Source organism: Chiloscyllium plagiosum, unplaced genomic scaffold (genome assembly GCF_037043375.1).
Source record: "Chiloscyllium plagiosum isolate Xiang-an unplaced genomic scaffold, Cpla_swu_hap1 HiC_scaffold_22, whole genome shotgun sequence".
NCBI classification, from domain to species: domain Eukaryota; kingdom Metazoa; phylum Chordata; class Chondrichthyes; order Orectolobiformes; family Hemiscylliidae; genus Chiloscyllium; species Chiloscyllium plagiosum.
In genome coordinates this window covers 25,136,121-25,156,882 of record NW_028270160.1, presented here as the reverse complement: position 1 = coordinate 25,156,882, position 20,762 = coordinate 25,136,121, and the positions used below count along the sequence as shown (strand labels likewise).

Below are 20,762 nucleotides of genomic sequence, written 5' to 3'. Positions count from 1 at the left end.
ACTTTCTTCCTGTTTGTCCTACATAGTGTTTGTGGCAGTCCTTGCATGGAATTTTGTAGATGACATTGGTTTTGTCCATGGGTTGTACTGGGTCTAAAGATGCTAGAAGAGGAAGAAAATCTAATCTCTACCATTAAAAGCAAAACCTTTCATTCTTCAAATGTGTCCCATTGTTCTTGGCTCACCTACAAGAGGAAATACCCTCAAAGAGTCCATCCTGTTCCAACTATAATTCTTCAGAATTATAGTTCTTAAGGCGAGTCATATCTGACTTGAAATGTTAACTAATGTTTCTCCCTCCACATATACTGTCAGACCTGCTGACATTCTTCAGCATTCTATTTGTTCCACTATCTCTATCTGTCCTTACTTACATTGTTGATTCGTGGTAAAGTTTCAGCACTATGTTTAAACCGGTTATCAACTTGCTCCTCTAAACCCGAGCTGGATCAGGATAGAAGTGAAAAATTCAATTGCACAACAGGCAAATTAAACAAACAATTTCAAATTAGCTGGAGTGGTTCCAGCATCAAACTTGCTGGCAATCACCAGAAATGCTTAAGGATTAGCATCAGCAACATAAATTATATATCCAGTGCACACAGGCATGAAAGGACATTTCATCCAGTATTTGCACAAAGTCAACTTCTGCAATCTGTTTTTTTGCACTTCCAATTTTTGCCACTATTTCAGGAGCTTCAAAATAGAATGTTAAAAGCAATCAGTGATCGGATTACGAAATTAAGAAACTCTGTCCCTTATTTCTGTTATCACTGCATGTTTAATCTGCAAATACATTACAAATACAGCAATTATTTGCAATTTGCATCCAGGTGCCATCTAGTGGTGATATGTTTCAAACTGCTCGAAGACAAGATATGGAATTGGGCTGAATTTGTAAATTCATAATGTCCTAAACTTGAACTAACAGTACTTATTTTAAATAGTCACAACTATGAAAGCATCAAGTTGAATTTTCCCCCTTGAAAGCTAAAGAATTTCAAATTACGAAGCAAGTGCAATAAGTGATCTGGAATCCTAGAATTTTATATAGAGTCAGAGATGTACAGCATGGAAACAGGCCCTTCAGTCCAACTCATCCATATCGACCAGATATCCCAACCCAATCTACTCCCACCTGCCAGCACCCAGCCCACATCCCTCTGAACCCTTCCTACTCATATACCCATCCAGATGCCTTTTAAATGTTGCAATTGTGCTAGCCTTCACCACTTCCATCTTGAAAAACATTATCAAAAATGTACAAGTAACAATCTGCAAACAAAGATTTGAGAAGCTCATGTGCTACACTATTTAATATGTTGAAGTGATCTCATCAGTCAAGAATAGGAAAAGGCTAGACAAAATAAATTCAGAACATTAAAGTTAACAGTAAGACATAAAGCAAAGATACACAAGTAGTTCTAAAACCAAAAATTATTGCTTCACTCAAAAGGTGATGAGTGTTTACATTGGATATAGACATTGGATATAGGAGTGAAACACAGCAACATAGAAAAGTTAGAAGCAGACCATTTGGTCCTTAGTCCTTTATGATACAATATGCCAAATGCAAATCCAGTAATTTTTTTTCAAATGTGATGACTATTTCTGCCTCAACCACCACTTCAGGAACAGGTTCCAGAGGATAAAAATAGAATTCCTCGATTATGGGCGGCACGGTGGCACAGTGGTTAGCACTGCTGCCTCACAGCGCCAGAGACCCGGGTTCAATTCCCGCCTCAGGCGACTGACTGTGTGGAGTTTGCACGTTCTCCCAGTGTCTGCGTGGGTTTCCTCCGGGTGCTCTGGTTTCCTCCCACAGTCCAAAGATGTGCAGGTTCAGGTGAATTGGCCATACTAAATTGCCCATAGTGTTAGGTAAGGGGTAAATGTAGGGGTATGGGAGGGTTTCGCTTCGGCGGGTCGGTGTAGACTTGTTGGGGAAGGGCCTGTTTCCACACTGTAATCTAATCTAAAAAAAAATCTAATCTAATCTACTTCTGAAGTGGGAGATGACATGGAGCAGGTGACACTACGCACACAGATACAAGATGGCCAGTGAGTAATCAGTTGACACACAAGATGGGCACTGGACCACAATATGGAGAGAGACAGCAGAGCAAATACAGACACTGCCTGAGGCCACCAGAATGCTAGCACAGTGCACTCACAACCCAGTTAATTAGTTTAAGGCAGGGGGGGGGAGAGAATACACATGGGTAATGTACACTGCCCACCGAAGTGTCTGGGTCCAGCCAACACCTTTTATAGAAATGCTAACAGTTTGATATAGACTCAATACAAAGTGCTAATAGCCAGGGTTGCAGTAATCGTCCTTCTCAGGATGAGCATTTAGTGCCAATTACTACAGCAATGGACTTCCGTGCAGACATTGAAACTGACAATGTCTGCATTGAAACTAACAGTGACCACATTGGAATTAACAAAGGCTGCCCTGGTACTGACAATGACTGCACCGAAACTATCAACGATTCTGCAATGCGCCGAAAGCTTGGTGATTTCAAATAAATCTATTGGACTATAACCTCGTGTTGTGTCACTGCTGACTTTGTCCACCCCACTCCAACACTGGCACCTCCACATCGTGATCACCTTTTTATGCACTGTGTGGATCAGTTTTGATATTCCATAACCTGGAGTCTATGAAGATTATCACAATAATTTGTTATTGCACATTACCATATTATTCACTTAAGTAACCCAGAGAAGTCTGATTCATAAGCTTTTCTGGATTTCATTTTCAAGTCTTCTCTTGACAAGTAGGCATTTAAAAAAATTCTTTTGTGGTCTATTGACACGGCTAGCTAAGTCAGCAATTATTGATCATCCATAATTGCCCTGGAGATGGTGGTAGCGAGTGTTCTTCTTGGGCCTTTACAGTCCTGATGTAAAAGTACACCACCAGTGCTGTGAGGAAGGGAGAACCAGCAAGTGAAGGAATAGTGATACAGTTTTACGTTACAATGGTGTGGAACTTGGAGGGGAACTTATAAGTGGTTATATTCCCATGCATCTGCTGCCCTCGTGGCATAATGCGAATACGTTGATAAATATGAAGTTATCCACTTAGGACCAAAAACTGAAAGGCAGATTATGATCTGAATGGCTATAATAGAGAGAGGAATGTGCAAGTTGGCCTCAGTTTCCTTATACACCAGTTGAAGGTAAGCACGTAGGTGCAGCACGCATTAAAGAAGGCAAATGATTATTCAGTGTTTTCACAGATCTGGCATCAAGCAATTTTGAAGTATCAAAACGGTGCACAATGGGGAAACGTATGTGAAGCACTATTCTAAGTGGTAGATGTTGAGTTTGGAAGGTCCTGTCTCAGGAATGTAAATGAGTTGTTGTAATGCATGTTGTGGATGGTATACATTCCTCCATTTTTCAACTTTGGTATAGGGGTGAACGTTGAAGACGGTGGATGTAGGACTGGTATGAAGTTGAAGGAGTGTACTGTACTTTTAAGAGAGAAAGAATGTTGTTCTGAAATGAGAGATTATAAGCACCTGTATATATGACTGGATGGCAATCCCAGAGTGTACTGGAAAATTGAAAATATGTAAACATTTGGCTGTGAAATGGATACCCGAGTTTTGGTTGTGTTTTGACAGCAATTTAAATTTAACCAGTTTAAATTATGCCCCAGGATGCTAAAACCCAATCGCATTTGAATTTATTGTTTTGCCAACATTGAACCAATGAGACAATCCAATGTTGGGGGTTATAAAAAAAAAGGAGACAACTTGAAAATTGATCAGTGAGTAACTGCCATAGGGACAGAAACTGGAAAGATAATTTCCCATCTTGCATCTTGTTCTTAAAGAAATTAGAAACACTCTCTATCAAAGGTACCTTTTTACGTGAAACATACTCACAGTAAAAAAGAAACATGACAACCCAGGGAGATCCTCAGCCAGAAGAGTGAAGACACAGAAGACAACGGAGACGGTGTGGTTTTGAAATTAAGTCGATGCAATTTTATGAAGTGTCTTATTAGAACAGCATATTATTATAGAGTTAGAGGCAGATAGCAAGCAGTTAAGAGGGGGGGGGGGCTTAGAGATGTGAATAGTTGTTGTTTACTGTTCACTTTTAGAGTTTGAAAATAAATTGATGTTATTTCTTTAAATAGTGGAATTTGGGAGTTGTCACTCATATTTTAACAGAATACAAGGTGAGGGAGGTTTTCTGGGTATTTGGTTTATTTAGCAGAGGGACTCACCTTCATGTTGTAACAGTGGCCATTCAAGTGGACTGCTTTGTACAGGTGATAGTGAGCTTCTGGACTCTTATTGGAGCTGCACCCATTCAGCATTCTATCACAAACTTGACTTGCATTGTCGATAGTGGACAGGTATTAGAGAGACTTGAAGCAAATTACTTGCATAGAATTCCTAGCTTTTTTGATTTGCTCTTACAGCAGTACTTAAACGGCTGGTCCAGTTCAGTTTGTTGTCAATTATCATTCCATAGGTTATTGGTAGTGGGGGACTCAGTAATGCACAAGCCACTGAACAAGAAGCTGAGATGGTTAAGACACTCTCTTGTTGGAGATGGTCATTTCCTGGTACTTACATGGTGTCAACATTGCAATTTAGCCCAAGCTTACTGCATTTAAACATGAACTGTTTCAGTATATCAAGAATGGTGAATGACACTGAACAATGTGTAATCATCAGTCGTCATCCCCAGCTGGTATGCATAAACACAATTCCAGGAGAAAGCTTTATTTTTTCGGCTAAGACAAATGAGATACCAATTTTAATATTGTAAGCATTTTTGACTCCATCTTTTCAAAAATAAAAACACCATAATCCAACCTTCAATTCCCTGTACTCCTGTAATAACATTCAATGCTGTAGAGAGAAGACTGCTTTTCAAATGAGATGTTTTACGAACTACGTTTTTGTTGTTTCTGGATACAATGATATAAACAGTTAGTACACTAACCTTGTGCGTATCCATTTCACTTTTCAATTTGTTCTGGGCCCATTTCACTTTGATGATGTTGGAGTTGATGTCTTCTTTTAGTTTTTCAACATCTTTGTTGAGCTTTGCAGCTTCGCCTTCCTGTAACCATGAAACCTGCAGCTTTGAATGCAGTTCTGAGAAAGGGTCACTGGACCAGAAATGTTAACTGATTTCTCTTCACAGATGCTGCCAGACCCATTAAATTTTTCAAGCAATTTCTGTTTTGTTGAACATTCAGTTTTTATCCAATAATTTCTTGTCTAATGCTGTCTCTAATATAAAGACAACCGTTAAAAGATGAATCAACTGCTCCCATTAGTGATGTTACTTTGAATCTCCTCCCTGATTCTACTTCAAGATTTTGAGTGAAGATCCCTTTCCATTAAGTTAAATTAGATCATTCTTTGTTATCACGGGTAGCCTTCCTTTTCTATCCTGTGTATACTGTAATATTTATTTTCCAACTTTAATTAACTTTCATCCAAGTCTCTAATGATAATCAGATGTAAAACATTTATTGATATTTGTGTCAGTAATTCATCTATCTTCCGAAGTAGTGGCATTGGTTTTTGCTGGGTACTGTTCCCTACATTGAACTTACTCGCTCTGTTCTGTTACCATTTGCCTCTCTGCCTTACTCACCTTATCTTTATGGACAGGAATGCACTTTACTTTTGTTTTAAATTTTATCTTTGGTTTCTCACACTTATTATTTTAAAGCAATCTTTTCCACCCTGACCTTATTTGCTGCTGCACCTTATGTTTGTTCACTCCGTCATGCCCTGGTCATCTGTGCCTGTAAAATATTGCTACCCTCCAAGACTGCATCTTTTATTTTTCTTTTAACTTTCCAAATCTCACCTCATATGATCCCTTCAACCCTACTGTTTAGTTGAAACTCTCTCGACAGTATTAGTTACATGACTTGCCAGGACATTTGTGCTAGCATGTTTCATGAAAAGCCATCCCATTAGTACTGTTCATGATTTGCCCAAGGGTGCAGCCATTGTCCCTTGAATTGAAGTCCATTTCTCCCACATCAGCTTTTCAGCCATGTATTCAACTATTTGATCATTGACTCTATACCAACTTACGCTTCATAGATGATTACCTTTTTCAGCAGTACCTTATTAGTTTAGCCCTTAACCACTCTCATGCTGTCACAGCAGAACCTCTTTCTTAGTCTTAAATATGCTGCTGACATTCTCATGAAGCACAATAATGAGATTTTTCTCTCTAGCCATGAGGAAATGTCCTGGATCCTTGCACCAGACAGCCTTTGGGAATCACGCTCTTTGCTGCGGGGAACTTGATTCTCCTCCTGACTGCACAGTGGCCTACCATGACTCCATTTGTTTTACTTCCCCAAATATTATGACTCCTGTCACCAAACAACCATCAGTTTGTTGACCCCACTTTTGTCCACCAAAGTTTGAACCTATTAGACAATTTCAGGAACGGAGGGTCTAATGACTTCAGGATCTCCATAACTGAATTATTCATTCAGTCACACTTACCTGACCCTGACCACTCATACTCCCTGGGATTATTCGTCCAGTGACATTACCAATATTACACCACCTCCTCTAACATCTTGCTCAGCTCACCAGCAAGAATTATGAAAATTATGATAATCAAAGAACAATGAATCTCACCCCATGATACCTCATTGATAAATACAATATGCAAAGTTGACAACTGAGGTATTAAAGGCTATCCTAATGAGGATGTTTCATGTCCTGGGTTGCCTGATCTATTGCCTGCACAGTTGGTGCGTGCTTATGCGTGTACATGTGTGTGCGCACACATCTGGGAAACGTGGGGAGGAATTTAAAAAAAGACTATAATCTGGAAAACGTAGTAAGGTGGTGGTGAGGCAAAGCACAAAAAGCCATTTTTTTCTATTTAATAAGCAACTACTCTTGATGGAGACACTCATTAGTCAAGTACGATTTCAATGGGTCTCAAATGAATAATTATCATCCAGTTTAATTGGAAGAATAGGCAGTCGTAGGATAGGCTCCAGTTTGTGGGACCATATGCCACTTGGGTAGACTTAGGTGAGAAAATGAGAGCAAAACTGGGATTAAGAATCTTAAAAATAGCTTATTGCAGTTCACAGCAATGTGTACAGTCTCACTACATGACTTAAGACAAATTACCTTTGCCTCATAGAGTTGCTGTAATCTTGCCTTCTCTTGTGTGAGTTGTTTGGTCTTCATTGTCAATTTCTCCAGTTCTCTGTTTGCGTCCCTTAATTTTTTTTCAATTCCTTCCTTCTCTTTTCGAAGGTCAAGGGCTTCTTTCTCTCCTCTAACGTACTTCATTACCATCGCTTCTTTCTCCTGACGAGCCTCCTCACATTTTTTGTTTGTCTAAAAAGCAAGAACCAATTAATTTCTCAGGTTCATTTTTAGAAATACATGCTTTAGGCAACATCAGATTGCCCATTTATGTTATAATGCTCAAGTAAAGTAACTTGAATTTAGGTTACAAGCAAATGTGATTCACTAATAGCTAACCCAGTCTTGAATATAGTTTTCCTGACATCTCACTGTATTCCTATGCTTTGGACTTTACTCCCCTGCACTTACTTGTGTGTTATAAATGACATTGCAGAATGTGAGCAAAGACAACTGCAATGAAGACCAATGTGTAACTGCTGCTTATAGTTTTGGAGTCTGTCAAACTTTAAAGAAATCTACCAGAGGAAAAATCAGAAACTTTACTTGCCCTAATTGGTACTCACTTTGCAAGTGATGGCTAACTGTGGAATTCATCATATTCTTTGAAATTTTCAATGGCATTGATTGTGGGTATGTAACATCACAGTAAATCTTTCTATATTAACTTGCAACATGATCTGCAAACCATTGGCAATAACAGGCTATCCATAATTGGGGGTGAAGTGAATATCAATTAATATACTTGATGTAATTGGTTGAGGAAGAAATATTGGTTCAAAACACCAGAATTCCCTGCTTTTCTTCATGTCGCTTCACAAACTCTTCAACATGGATCTGATAATGTTGATGGATTTTTTTTATCCTATCATACTCAATTTTTATGTCAATGTAACACAGATTTGAACACACATGAACATAAAAGTGACAGCCTAATGAAATTGCAGGATTAAGATATTTTTAAATAATTAAATCATTTCAACTTGGATTAAGCAAATGAGAAGTAAATTTATATTTGTTTGATTGTGGTTAGCTGCAAAACACTGAGGCTGCTTTCATGGTTCAATTTATTGTAAATTTTTGGCTAACAAATATAAAAACTTTGCAGTATAAGGTTGCTATTCAAAGGACATGGTTATGTTTTTAAAAGTTTAGTTTGTCACTGAAGTATCTAACTGGCCTAATCATTTTGTATGGTAATCTTAAATTTATTTAGACATCAATTGTTACAGTGGTTAAAAGATATTGTTGGTTTGTTAGCACATTTTGATTGATTTTAAAGTCACTAAGATATGGCATTATATACATACTCCAGGGCAGACACAAATGGCTTCATTGGTGCCACATTATCAGTAAGAAGTTGGCCGGTTGATGAAGATAAGCTGGCACAAAGGGGCTATTTTTCAAACTGATTAGCATATCAGAAAGAATTAGATCAGATAGCAGGAAGTGACATCACATAAATAACCATTACTTTTAGAGAAACCAGTCAGGAATTCGGCATAAATGATAAATTTGAATTATCACATGCTGTCCATGTTTTGGCAAGCCAATTAGAGTTCAGGGCACCTTTGATTACAAATAAGAGTAGTGGTTAGGGGATATTTTCTAATCAATCTGTTCAGATATGTTATTGCATACCTCTGGAGCAGACAGGATTTAAATCTGGGCCTCCTGACTCAAAAGGTATAGATAATACCATTACACCATTAGAACGCAGGGTAGTGGCCATCAATGGTTAATAATCAGTAATTCTGAGTGGTTTAGTGCACAAGAAAGGAGGATTGAAAATAGGAGAACTTCAATTAACAGAAGGGAACAAGAAAAGTGTGTCCACCAGAGTAGCGAGGTGGTGTTCCAATGTCAATTGACAGAAAACTGCTGCTTTCATTATTACTACCAGTACAAAATAAATAATACTTAAAGTTGATAACTTCTGAAAATACACTTGGAATGAATCTTAAGACTAAAAATTTAGATTTACTCTCATGTTCAGTCTATAATTTATTTGTAAGACTCAAGTTAAAGTGAACCCCAAAAATCTTCCACTACAGTTCAGTGCAGCTAACACAAATCCACCAAAAAATCCTTTCACGCCACCAAGTCTTGCCACTTGTAGGGTATAACACTAGTATGGTGTAAAGCCAGAATTAAAATGTAACCAGAAGTCTAGTAAAAGTTCCAGGAAAATTTATCAGATTATTGCAGTTATTTTAAAAATATTAGAAAGTGATCCATTCCATTGTCACCTACCAAAGCAGTAAGACTGATTTATGCAAATTACCATGCAATTAGATTCTCCCTTACAATGCAGATCACAACTGACAGCCAGACATTCCTCAATTTAATACCGGTCTTACTAGTTGCAGTTCACAGATTGGCACTTCATTATTACAACTTCAGCTTGAGCTGAAGTTGTAATAAACCGCAGTACACAAAAAAGAGAGGCACAGCATTAAATACTCTCACTCCTATATAATTAGTTAAAAATCCAACTTCAAATCTTATCAAACTAGCTTTTAAATTGCAAGTGACACAATCGATGCCACCAGTATCATTTGTCCTGGTGTTTAGACATACAAAATAAAATCATGCTTAGAGTTGTTGTGACACAGTGGCAGCATCCCTAGATTTGAGCCAGAAGGCCCAAGTTCAAGTCTCACTTCCACTGGAGGTGTTTTGTAACATCTGAACAGTTTGATATTAAAATAACCAATAAAATATTATTGTGAAGGAGATTTTAAAAGACGGCTTTTCATTAGTGAAGAGATTCCTCCTCTCCTATAGAAGCTGCTACTCAGGACAGCACATTTTTCTGACAGATGCAAACCTTTCCTAATTTAGCTACAAAACCACACCATGTCAATTCAGATTGTATATATAGAATAAATGGATAAAGAAGATGGGATAAACAAAATAGTACAAGCAGAATCAAGTTAGTTCTATTGAATCTTTTGCATCAAATTTTATCTTGTTCAAAACTAAACAGATGAATCCAGAAAATAAGTTTGAGTAAAACTCAATGACCAACATATTAACTCAGTTTTCTCCTGTTTGATTGGAAGATATTCAGTTCATTCTATCCCCAGGAAAATGTCGGAAGAGCTCACAAGATGGAGACCAAAATAAATAAATCATTTCTATACAAAAATATATATTTTTTTTAAATTACACTTATGTTTTAACCCGGGACCTATAGACCTGAGAGTCTGACTTTGGTTGTGGGTAAACTATTGGTGGTGATAATAAAAGATAGGACTTATGGACATTTACAGAGGCAAGAATTGATTAGGAATAGTCAGCATGGTTTTGTGCAAGGAAAATAGTGTCTCAAACTTGATTGAGTTTTTCAATGAAGTTACCAAAAAGATTGATGCTGATGTTGGTTACATTGGATACATAATTGGCTTAACAGCAGGAAACAGAGTGATGGTGGAGGGTTACTTTTCAGACTGGAAACCTGTCTCCAGTAGTGTTCTACAGAGATTGGTTCTGGGTCCTCCTTTGTCTGTCATTAATATAAATGATTTGAATGAGAATATAGTAGGCATGGTTTGTAAGTTTGCAAACGACACCAAAATTGGCAGCATAGTAAACAGTGAAGAAAGCATCCTAAAATTACAAAGGGATGTTGACCAAATAGGTCAATGTGCTGAAAAATGGCACATGGAGTTCAATCTGGATAAATGCATGGTATTGCATTTTGGCAAAACAAACAAGGATCAATGGGCTTATACAATTAACGTAGACAGGGTGGTTAAAAAGGCGTTTAGCATGCTTGCCTTCATCGCTCAGTCCTTTGAGTATAAGAGTTGAGAAGTCATATTGAGGTTGTACAAGACATTGGTGAGGCCTCTTCTGGAAGACTGAGTCCACTTCTGGTCATCCAGTTGTGGGAAGGATGTTATGAAGCTGGAGAAGGTGCAGAAGAAACAGGAGGTTGCTGGGTATGGAAAGTTCAAGTTATTCAGAAAGGCTGGATAGAATGGGACTTTCTTTCACTGGAGCATAGGAGGGGTTGAGAGGTGACCTGATAGAAGTGTATAAAGTGAGGGTATAGATTGAGTTTATGGTAGTTGTCATTTCCCTAAGATGGGGGATTTCAAGACTAGGGGCACATATTTAAAGGTGAAAGGAGAGAGATTTAAAAAAGACATAAGAGGCAAATCGTTTACACAAAGGGTGGTTAATGTGTGAATGAACTTCCTGAGAAAGTTGTGGATGCGGGTACAATTACAAATGTTTAAAAGGCATTTGGATTGGTACATGAACAGGATAGGTTTGGAGGGAAATGGGCACAGAGCTGTTTGGCATGGATGGGATTGGATCGAAGCATTTGTTTCATGCCGTATGACTCTATGACAAGGATGAAGAGGATTCCTACTTGTTCTATCCGAAAAGTTACATTTCGTTGCAACTGGTGAATGGCATTTTTGGCAGCAGCATCCTGAGAGATCAACCGCTCCTTTGTCATTTTTATTTCCTTCATGAGATCTTCAACTTGGATTTCCATCTGAAACAAGTAAGAGAATCCATAATTAGTTATTTTCCCCTTTCGAGTTTTATAGTTTGATAACCTAAATAAAACTAAGTTTGAACGACAAGTAAATGGGAACCAATAAAAAGGTCTCAATTTCAAAATAGCTGTTTATTCTCTTCTGGGTTTACAAATTTCACATATTTCTTTTGCACACTAGTATCTACTTCCCCATTAATTTTTCCCCATTATGTCCACTTTTAGAAACTACCTATGTTAATTTGTGTAGCGAAGGTTTGTAATTTTAATCCAAGATTTTCATCAGGGAATATCTAAGTTTTTGGAAAAGACAGCCCTGTGCAAGGAAGGAAGAAAGACATGAGGCATACAGCTCCACAGGATCAATTCTTCAGAGCAGCAACTCTCTCCAAAGAAGGACTAAACAGAAGTCGCTTACCCCAACAACAGGTTCAGCCACAAAGACTTCAACTAAAGGAGGCAGTGAACGTTTCATCCACAGCCTGCAGAACACTCCCCCAGCAGCGTGTGCAGAGTTGCCCTGCATTTCCTGATCAAATCTTAGGCAATCCTGGGAGCTTAATTATGGTGAATAAGGAAACCCAGAGGATCTTAATTTAATGGAGTCCATGGGGAATTAATCTATTTCACTATCAGTTATGAAGAATATTTAGCATTGATTGTGCCATATTGAGATTCATTGTATACATTAAAACATATACTTAGGGGTCAAAGGGCTGATGGTCTGCTCCGACTCCCTTTTACAATGTTTCAAAATCTGAAACCTGTGAACCTGTATATTGCATTATTCATCATCCATCAATATTGTTCAGAGATAAACCCAGACCTTCAACTGTAAATAAGTGACTTCAGTTGTAGCCAGTAAAGCTGAACGACACTCACTGATCAGAAACACCCTACAGTAAGTTGTTAATTAGTAATTCTGATACTGCCAATTACAACATAGATGCAAATCTTGGAACACACAATTCTAAGCAGTAAAGCTGTGCATAAGTTTAAAAACAGACATTGCCCATTTAACACAGAAACTGGGTGAATTTTTCCATTTTGTAGGGCCCTAAGTCTTAGGATCTTTCCCTGAAAAGTCAGTAGAACCAGAGTCTTGAGTATTTTTAAGCCAGAGGCAAATAAATTCTTATTAGGCAAGGGATAGGTAGAAATGTGGATTTGAGATTACAATCAGATCAGTCACGTCTAATTGATTGGAGGTGTTGGTGGTGGACTGGGGTGGACAAGGTCATAAGTCACATAATACCAGGTTATATAGTCCAACAGGTCTATTTGAAATCACAAACTTTCGGAGTACTACCTCTTCATCACAAGGACTGACTTCACCTGCCAAAGGGGCAGCATTCCAAAAGCTTACGATTTCAAATAAACCTGTTGGACTATAACCTGGTGTTGTAACTTCTGACCATGATCTAAATGAATGGTGGAGCCGACCTGAGGGACTGAATGGCGTACTCCCTTCCTAATTCAAATGTTATGAAATCCATAATCTCAACATGAAATTGAAACAATAATGTCGAAACATGTGTTCTACCGAAGGGACACCATATCATTTATTGCTTCTTATAATGATTTATAACATTCAACTGTATATAAAACCAACTCCAAGATAGTGGAATTCCCTACAGCTGCTTGCAGTATCATATTAAGTACCCAAGCTATTTGGGAATGGGGTGGGGTAGGGTGGGAGCGTCATACTCTCCTCAGTGTGGAATACACACTGTGGGGGTAGATCAGAAAAGGAAGAAAAATAAGCACTGAAGTACAAAACATCAGCTGAATTCAAGACTTTGTAGGTGCCCAGCTCCAATAGGTTGCTGTTATTGAAACTGCAGTTTTACGTATGTGGAGTGTTCACAATTTTATACCTAGGAGCATACAATACTTCAATAATGTTGCTTTACACGGTTGAGATTTCCTCTCAGCCTGACCAGGGTGACAGCAGTTATAATCAATGAACATTTACTGTTAGAACTCCCCCCCCAACTCTTTAATGTTTGTCCATCTCTTGCTACCTCCTCCTAAAAGCTCAAAAGTGAGGCTGAGGCAAATGTCTCATGTAGAGTTGTTTACCATCAGGGTAGTTTAGACAGACAGCACTGAATATTTAAGATAAAAATAATTAAATCTTTGTTGCTGAGGAAGAGCTGGAATTTATGGTAGCCTTCCAAGTTCCTCTACAAGCCAAACACATTCTGACTTGAAATGACATGACTGTGACTGGGTCAACATCACTGTGGATGTCCCTACATCCCATGGACTGCAGTGGTTCAAGAAGGCAGTTCACCAAGACTTCTCCAGCACAATTAGGAATAAACACTAAATTCTGGGCTAGCCAGCAACACCCATACCAGTGAATTAACATTTATGTGGAGAAAAGAAGGTAATGGGATTAATGTCCGATCATTCTTTGGAATATCTGGCAAAAATATTAAAAGGGCTCCACTGCTTGTCTTGCTAATTATTCACTTTTTGGGGTTTTATTAAAAAAGGTATCAAATTATTTCAACCTTGCAAAGGATTGATTTCAGGTCCCGCAAGGGATCTGATCCATTTTCAGGTTTTGCCGAAACAGATTAAAAGGATCAGCTTTTTAAATAATAATTGATTATCAACATTTGGCTGTCCACATTCAGGCGGCCAGTACATCCCTGCTGCATATAAGGAATGCAAGTTCTTTGCTGACTTCGGAAATGCGAAGTGGAAGCCTGAACTCTCTTCCGCTAACTCCCAGAGGACAAAAGAGAAATGGGAGTTCAAGTTTAAAAAAAAAGCACAAGATATGAAGTTTGTTTTATTCCTTACATATCAATTGAGGAATAGGATCAGAAGCTGACTAGAAATCTTTTAAATTGCAACAGTTTTCTTTAAAAAAAGAGAAGTCGAGAAAAGAAACAATACCCAGATTTTACAGATTCGTGCTTTGTAAACATCATCAAATTGGAGTGATGTCTTACCTGTTTTATGGTAGTGATGTGTTGCTTTTCTGTTTCAGACCGTTTCTTCAATTCATCTTTCAAGTTGTCTTTCTCTGCACATATCTCAACAATCATTTCCTGATGTTTTCTGTTTTCTTCCATCAGTCTGTACATCATACAAGGGGTGCAAAATAGATATGCAAATGTGAATCCTGAAACTTTGAAACATCATGAAAAAAGTCACTATAATTTGGTTGATAATAAGTTTATTCATAGTTTTACACAATCATCTGAGCATTCCTGACTAAATCATAGAAAGTTAGTGCAATGTTAATTACAACTGACAAACTTAGGATCTTCAATTAAAAAAGGTGATTTAAGCGATATGGGATATGTTTTTAAATATAAAAAGTGGTGATTAGAACCAAATTCAACTCTGATCAATGAACATGTGCATCCAAAGTAAGAGTTCTAATCAAATTTTATCTTAACCTAATTTTTTGAGCAGACAACTTTTGGACAAAGCTATCTATATTTCAACATATTTGACAGTTGGTGTGAAAGTTTTAACAAAAAGTCATTTTATAGAATCTTAGCTCAGGGAGGGAAAAATACATAATGCATTTCCAAGGTAAGGGTTAAATTAATCATTTCATGCTCATTTCCTCCAATTCAGATTGTTGTAACTTGTGACTTTTCTATCTACAGAGGAACTTCGATTATCCGAATTTTGGATTATCCAAAGATAATCTCAAGGTCTCGATAGAAACATGATATCAAAGAAGCGTTTCCAAAACTGATGGAGTCTTTTGTTTACAATGATTAAAAGTGAACTCAGCTTACTGAAATGGTGCCGACAACAGTGCTGGACATCTCTAAATGACTGACCAATCTCTCTCTCTCTGGAGACCTACACAGACGTGTACCCTAAATCCCCCTGCCCCAGATAATCTCTTCAAAATTGTCCTGTACAAGATAAAGGTGGAACTTGTCAAAACGTTGCAGTAAAATGGTGCGTGTGTGTGCGCACTATTTTGAGACTCACCACCCCCCTCTCCAAAAGGCAGCAGTAGTCTTACTGTTGGTGTCCAGTCCGGCTGCCCTGGAGGGGGGAGTGGGGCAGACAGGGGGTGGGTTTGGACACGGTCAGAGGGTGGATGGAGGTGCGGGTGTGGCATGAACAGGTTTGGATGTGGTTGGGGGCAGGGGCGTGGATAAGGGGTGGGTTTGGACAGCAGACGGTGTGGGGTTTAAATAGGTTGGGGGAGGGAAAAAAGTGTGTTTGGACAGGGTTGGGAGGGGGCAGCAAAAGGCTTCAGCAATGCTGCAGGTCCCTTACACACAAGTGTGTCTCTACTCAGAAACAAACCCTGAGACTGAGACAGGGAGCAAGGCAGGCAGAGTGAGGAAAAAAGAAACTTCAGAAAACTCCAAGCCCTAAAGGAGAGGCATTGAATCAATTAACCAAGTAATCAATTATCCGAACGAAACAGTGCCTGCCAATTTAGTTCGGATAATCGAGGCTCCTCTGTATTACAAAATTACAAAAGCAGTAAATGTTTTACATGAAGCATATATACAATAATAGTCATACAGCATAGAAACAGACACCTTGGTCCAACTAGTGCATGCCAACTATGTTCTCAAATTAGGCTGGACCCACTTGCTTGCATTTGGCCCATATCCTTCAAAGACTTTCCTATTCATGTACTTATTCAACGTCTTTTAAATAATCTAACTGTACCTGCATTCACCACTTCCTCCGACAGTTCATTCCACACCCAAACCACTAGGTAAAAAACAGTTGCACCTCATATCCTTTATAAAACTTTCTCCTCTTACTTTAAAAATATGCCCTCCAGTTTTGAACTCACCCACCCTAGTGAAAAGACCCTTGCTATTCACCTTATCTATGCTGCTCATGATTTTATAAACCTCAATAATGTCACCCCTCAACCTTCTACCCTCCAGTGAAAAAGGTCCCAGCCTCTCCTGATAACTCAAACCCGCCATTCCCAGTAACATCCTGGTAAATCTTTTATGAATCCTCTCCAAATTTAATAAAATTCTCCCTATAGCTGGGCTACCAGAACTGCACAGTACTCCAGAAGAGGCCTCACCAACATGCTCAACATGACCTCCCAGTTCCTATACTCAATGATCTGAGCAATGAAGGCAAGCGTGCAAAACATCTTAATCACCCTGTGTACATGTGATGCAAATTTCAAAGAACAATGTATCTGAAGCCCAAGGTGTCTCTGTTCTGCAGCACTTCCCATGGTCCTACCATTAATTATAGAAGTCGTACCTTTGTTTATTTTACCACAATTCAAAACCTCATATCTACCCATCTGCCATTCCTCAGTCCATTGACCCGATTGAGAGAGATCTCTTCATAATCTTAGATAACCTTCATCACTGTTCCCAATATCACCAATTCTGGTATCATGTGCAAATTTACTAACCATACCTTTTATATTAAAAGGCTAATTTGCTCTGCTAACCTGCAGGAAATTGAATGGCCTGAGGCTAGGGTGGGATGCCTCTGACTTACAGGTAGATGGTAAGGAATTTACATTCCCATCCCTTGCCATTCATAGCCACTTACCTGGCCATCTCCTATTATTCAGAGATACTTGATCTTTGCATCATCCTATTCAGAAATCAATAACATTACAGTTGACTGCTCTCTGTAATTAAAAAAAACGATTTGCAACAGATTTGACCATTAAGGGATGATTTACATTAAATTGTTTCTGGAGATGATTAGGTCACTGCATTGTGTCTCGAGTGGCATGGGACTGTGAGGGAGTGGCTGGAGGTTGTCTTGTGGTCATTATTGACTGTGATGTAAAGATATTCTATCAAGGAAGGACTGTTTCCTTTGTTCAGGGAGAGCTTTGACACGACTCCGCAAGCCCTGCGAGGTGTGTTAAAAGATCCTCCAGCACGTTTGTACTGTACTGTGCTTAATGGAAATTTGGTCGTTCACAGAAGTTGGTATGTTGCAGTTGCATCAAATGTGTAAGAATCTCAAGAAGGACCACCTAACATGCCTTCTATATTCTCATCCAAATTGTTTATATAAAAAAGTGACAAACAAAAGTAGTCACAATACTGATTCTTGTGAGACACCCCAGTCACAGGTCCCCTACCCAAATAATTACAGGTCTCACTCTCTCCTACCATCAAGCTAGTTTTGTATCCAACTGGCAAGTTCCCCCTGAAGCCCATATGATCTAACTTTACGAAGTAGTCTACAATACAGAACCCTGTCAAAAGCTTCACAAAAGTCCATGTAAACAATGCGTACCGCTCTGCTCTCATTAGTTCTTTTGGTGACTTTCTCGAAAAACTCAATCAAGTTTGACAGACACTATTTTCCTCGCACAAAACCCATGCTGACTATCCCTAATCAGTCCTTACCTCTCCCAATATAGGCAAATCATATCTTTCAGGATACTTGAGTATTCACAAACATTTTTATATTTTAAAAATCTTAATGCAATAGTTTGGAAGAAAAAAGTTCACACTTCCTCTCAAGTGGAAAGTATGGATGTACAAAAAGTTAAGAACAGCATTTATAATCAAGAAGCACAGAACAAATTTCCAGAACGAGGAAGGAAAGGGTCAGGACTTCAACTTCAGGCACAGCAGATAAGGGACAATTATGAGAAGGGTTGGTCAACACCTGGGAGTTGTATTTAAACGCGTACAACATAAAAACAATGTAAATGTGTTTGTAGCACAAATTGAAATGCGCAAGTCTAATGTTTTGGGCATTACAGATAGATGTCTGGGAACTAGATACACGTCATATCGAAAGGGCAGGCAAATGGGCAGAGGGGGAGGGAGTGCCTTGTTGGTTAGAAATTAAATCAAAATCGATAGCAAAAAGCAACATGGATTCTGATGGTGCGAAATCTGTGTGGGTCGAGCTGAGGACTCACAAAGGGAAAAAAAAGAACACCCTGATGAGAGTAGGTATTAGGCCCCCTAGCGTAGTCAGGATGTGGAGCAAAAAATCAGGGAGATGTAAAACAGCTTGTAAGAAAGGCACTATTACAATAATCATGGGGGACGTAAACATACAGGTGCAGTGGGAAAATCAGGTTGGTAGCAGATCCCAAAAAAAAAATTGGTGGAACGTCCACACGATGGCTTTTTTTGGAGCAGCGAGAGGTAAAACCTATTATGGAATAGGAAATTCTGGATTTGGTAAGGTGTAATGAGATAATTGGGAATGAGGCAGACTTAATTGGGGAGCTTAAGATGAAGGAACCCCGAGGGGCAGTGACCATAATATGATAGAATTCACTCTGCCGTTTGAGGGGGAGAAGCTGGTATGAAATGTAAAAGTATAACAAGTGAGTAAAGGTAATTACAAAAGACAAGAGGGAGGAGGTGGCCAGAGTTGATTGAAAGGGAAGTATAGCAGCAATGACAGTAGATTCTCGGGGTAATTAGGGAGACAAAACAGAAATCCATCGCAAGGAAGCAGCAGCAAACTAAGAGGAGGAAAAGACAACCATGGCTGATAAGGGAAGTCAGGGACAACATGAAAACAAAAAGGAACAGCAAACAATGTGGTGAAGGTCATGAGAAACCAGAGGATTGGGGAGGCATTAAAAATTAGCAGAAGATTACTAAAAAAGAAATGGATGGAGAGAAGATGAAATGACTGTAAGCTAGCCAGTAATACAAAAAAGTTTTGTAATTCAAGTTTTTTTTTAAAAAGACTCATTAAAAAAAGAGAGGCAAGAGTGGACATTAGATCACAGGAAAATGAGGCTGGTGAAGTAGTAATGGGGAACAAAGAAATGGCAGAGAAAGTGAACAGGTACTTTACGTCAGTCTTCATGGTGGAAGACACCAGCAGCATACCAGAACTTCAAGTGTCAGAGGACAGAGGTGACTGTAGTGATCATAACAAAGGTGAAGGGCTGGGGAAGCTGAAAGGTCTGACGATGGATAAATCACTCAGACCAGATGGATTACACTCCAGAGTCCTGAAGGAAATAGCTGAAGAGACTGTGGAAGCATCAGATGGAACTTCAGGCCCTGGAACACCGAGTGCAGGCCTGGGAAGAGCAAGTCGATGACCTCAAAAATAGAGGTCATCAGAAGAACATCTGGTTGCTGGGGCTTCCTGAACGGGAGGAAGAAGGTCAGCTTGTCAGCTTTTTGGAGCAATGGCTCCCACAGTTTCTAAGGCTGGAGATCGAGGGTAGACCAGGTGTGGATCGAGCGGGCCCACCGGGTCGTAGTGCACAGGCACGGATTGGACCAGAGCCCCCACCCAGTCCTAGTGCGACTCCAGCATTATAGAGACAAACAAATGATGCTGGAAGCCTCGAGACCACTGGGGAAGGATCCCCAGGCTATGGTACATAAAGGACCACGAATCATGCTTTTTCAGGACTTTTCCCCGGTCATCATTCGCAAGAGGATGGCCTTTGATGAGATTTAAAAATGGCTGACAGACCTGAATATCCAGTACTCGGTTACATATTTGCCGGTGCTGCATTTCAGCCACAGAGGGTCAGTGTTCAACTTTGATTCACCGGAAAAGACAAAGGATTTCTCGGATGCTCTAAAATAGACTGACTAGCCTGAATTATATGGACAATTATTCTACTATCTGTAATTTGCCTGGCTTACTTAGTTGTCAGGGGGCAATCTTGGTCTTCCTTGTAATATATGTCAGGCCTTTATTTTGGTTCCCTCTCTCCACTCTTCCCTGCCTGTCATCCTTTGTTTGGATTGGGGGAGGGGGGTGGAGATAGAAGCGGGGAGAGTTTTTTTCTTGTTCTACCAGGAGTGCCTAAGATTACAGTATAGAGGGGATGAGTTGGGTGCCCACTTTTAACTGTCTTGTCATAAGATATTGATATTTTTTCCTTACTTTGTGTTGTCTGGGGCGGGGGCATGGCTTCAGCGAAAAGGAATCATGGTGGGATTAATGGATGATATGAGCGCCCCTTGTGGACAAGGGGGAAAGTCTCCTTTCAGCTATGTTTCATGCTGTTATGTTGTAGAAGTAGTTGTTAGAAGTTTTGATTTAGTAGTTGCACTTTTAAATTTATACGTATTGTTCATGGTTTTCACTCAGCACGCTGTTTTGGATGACCATGGCTA

General features: G+C 39.2%; 1 protein-coding gene across 3 annotated transcripts in view; it reads right to left on the bottom strand.

Annotated features, from left to right (window-relative positions):
• ccdc186 (coiled-coil domain-containing protein 186) overlaps window positions 1-20,762 on the bottom strand; it is a 126,669-nt gene that overhangs the window by 56,155 nt on the left and 49,752 nt on the right. For 2 of the 3 annotated variants that reach the window (XM_043712787.2, XM_043712789.2), the window contains exons 3-6: window positions 14,664-14,790; window positions 11,566-11,694; window positions 7,161-7,373; window positions 4,978-5,097 (exon numbers count right to left, since the gene is read on the bottom strand). In XM_043712787.2, the coding sequence (XP_043568722.2) occupies window positions 4,978-5,097; window positions 7,161-7,373; window positions 11,566-11,694; window positions 14,664-14,790 (589 nt within the window). The remainder of the gene's footprint in view (window positions 1-4,977; window positions 5,098-7,160; window positions 7,374-11,565; window positions 11,695-14,663; window positions 14,791-20,762) is intronic. The other variant, XM_087998868.1, reaches the window with a different exon arrangement.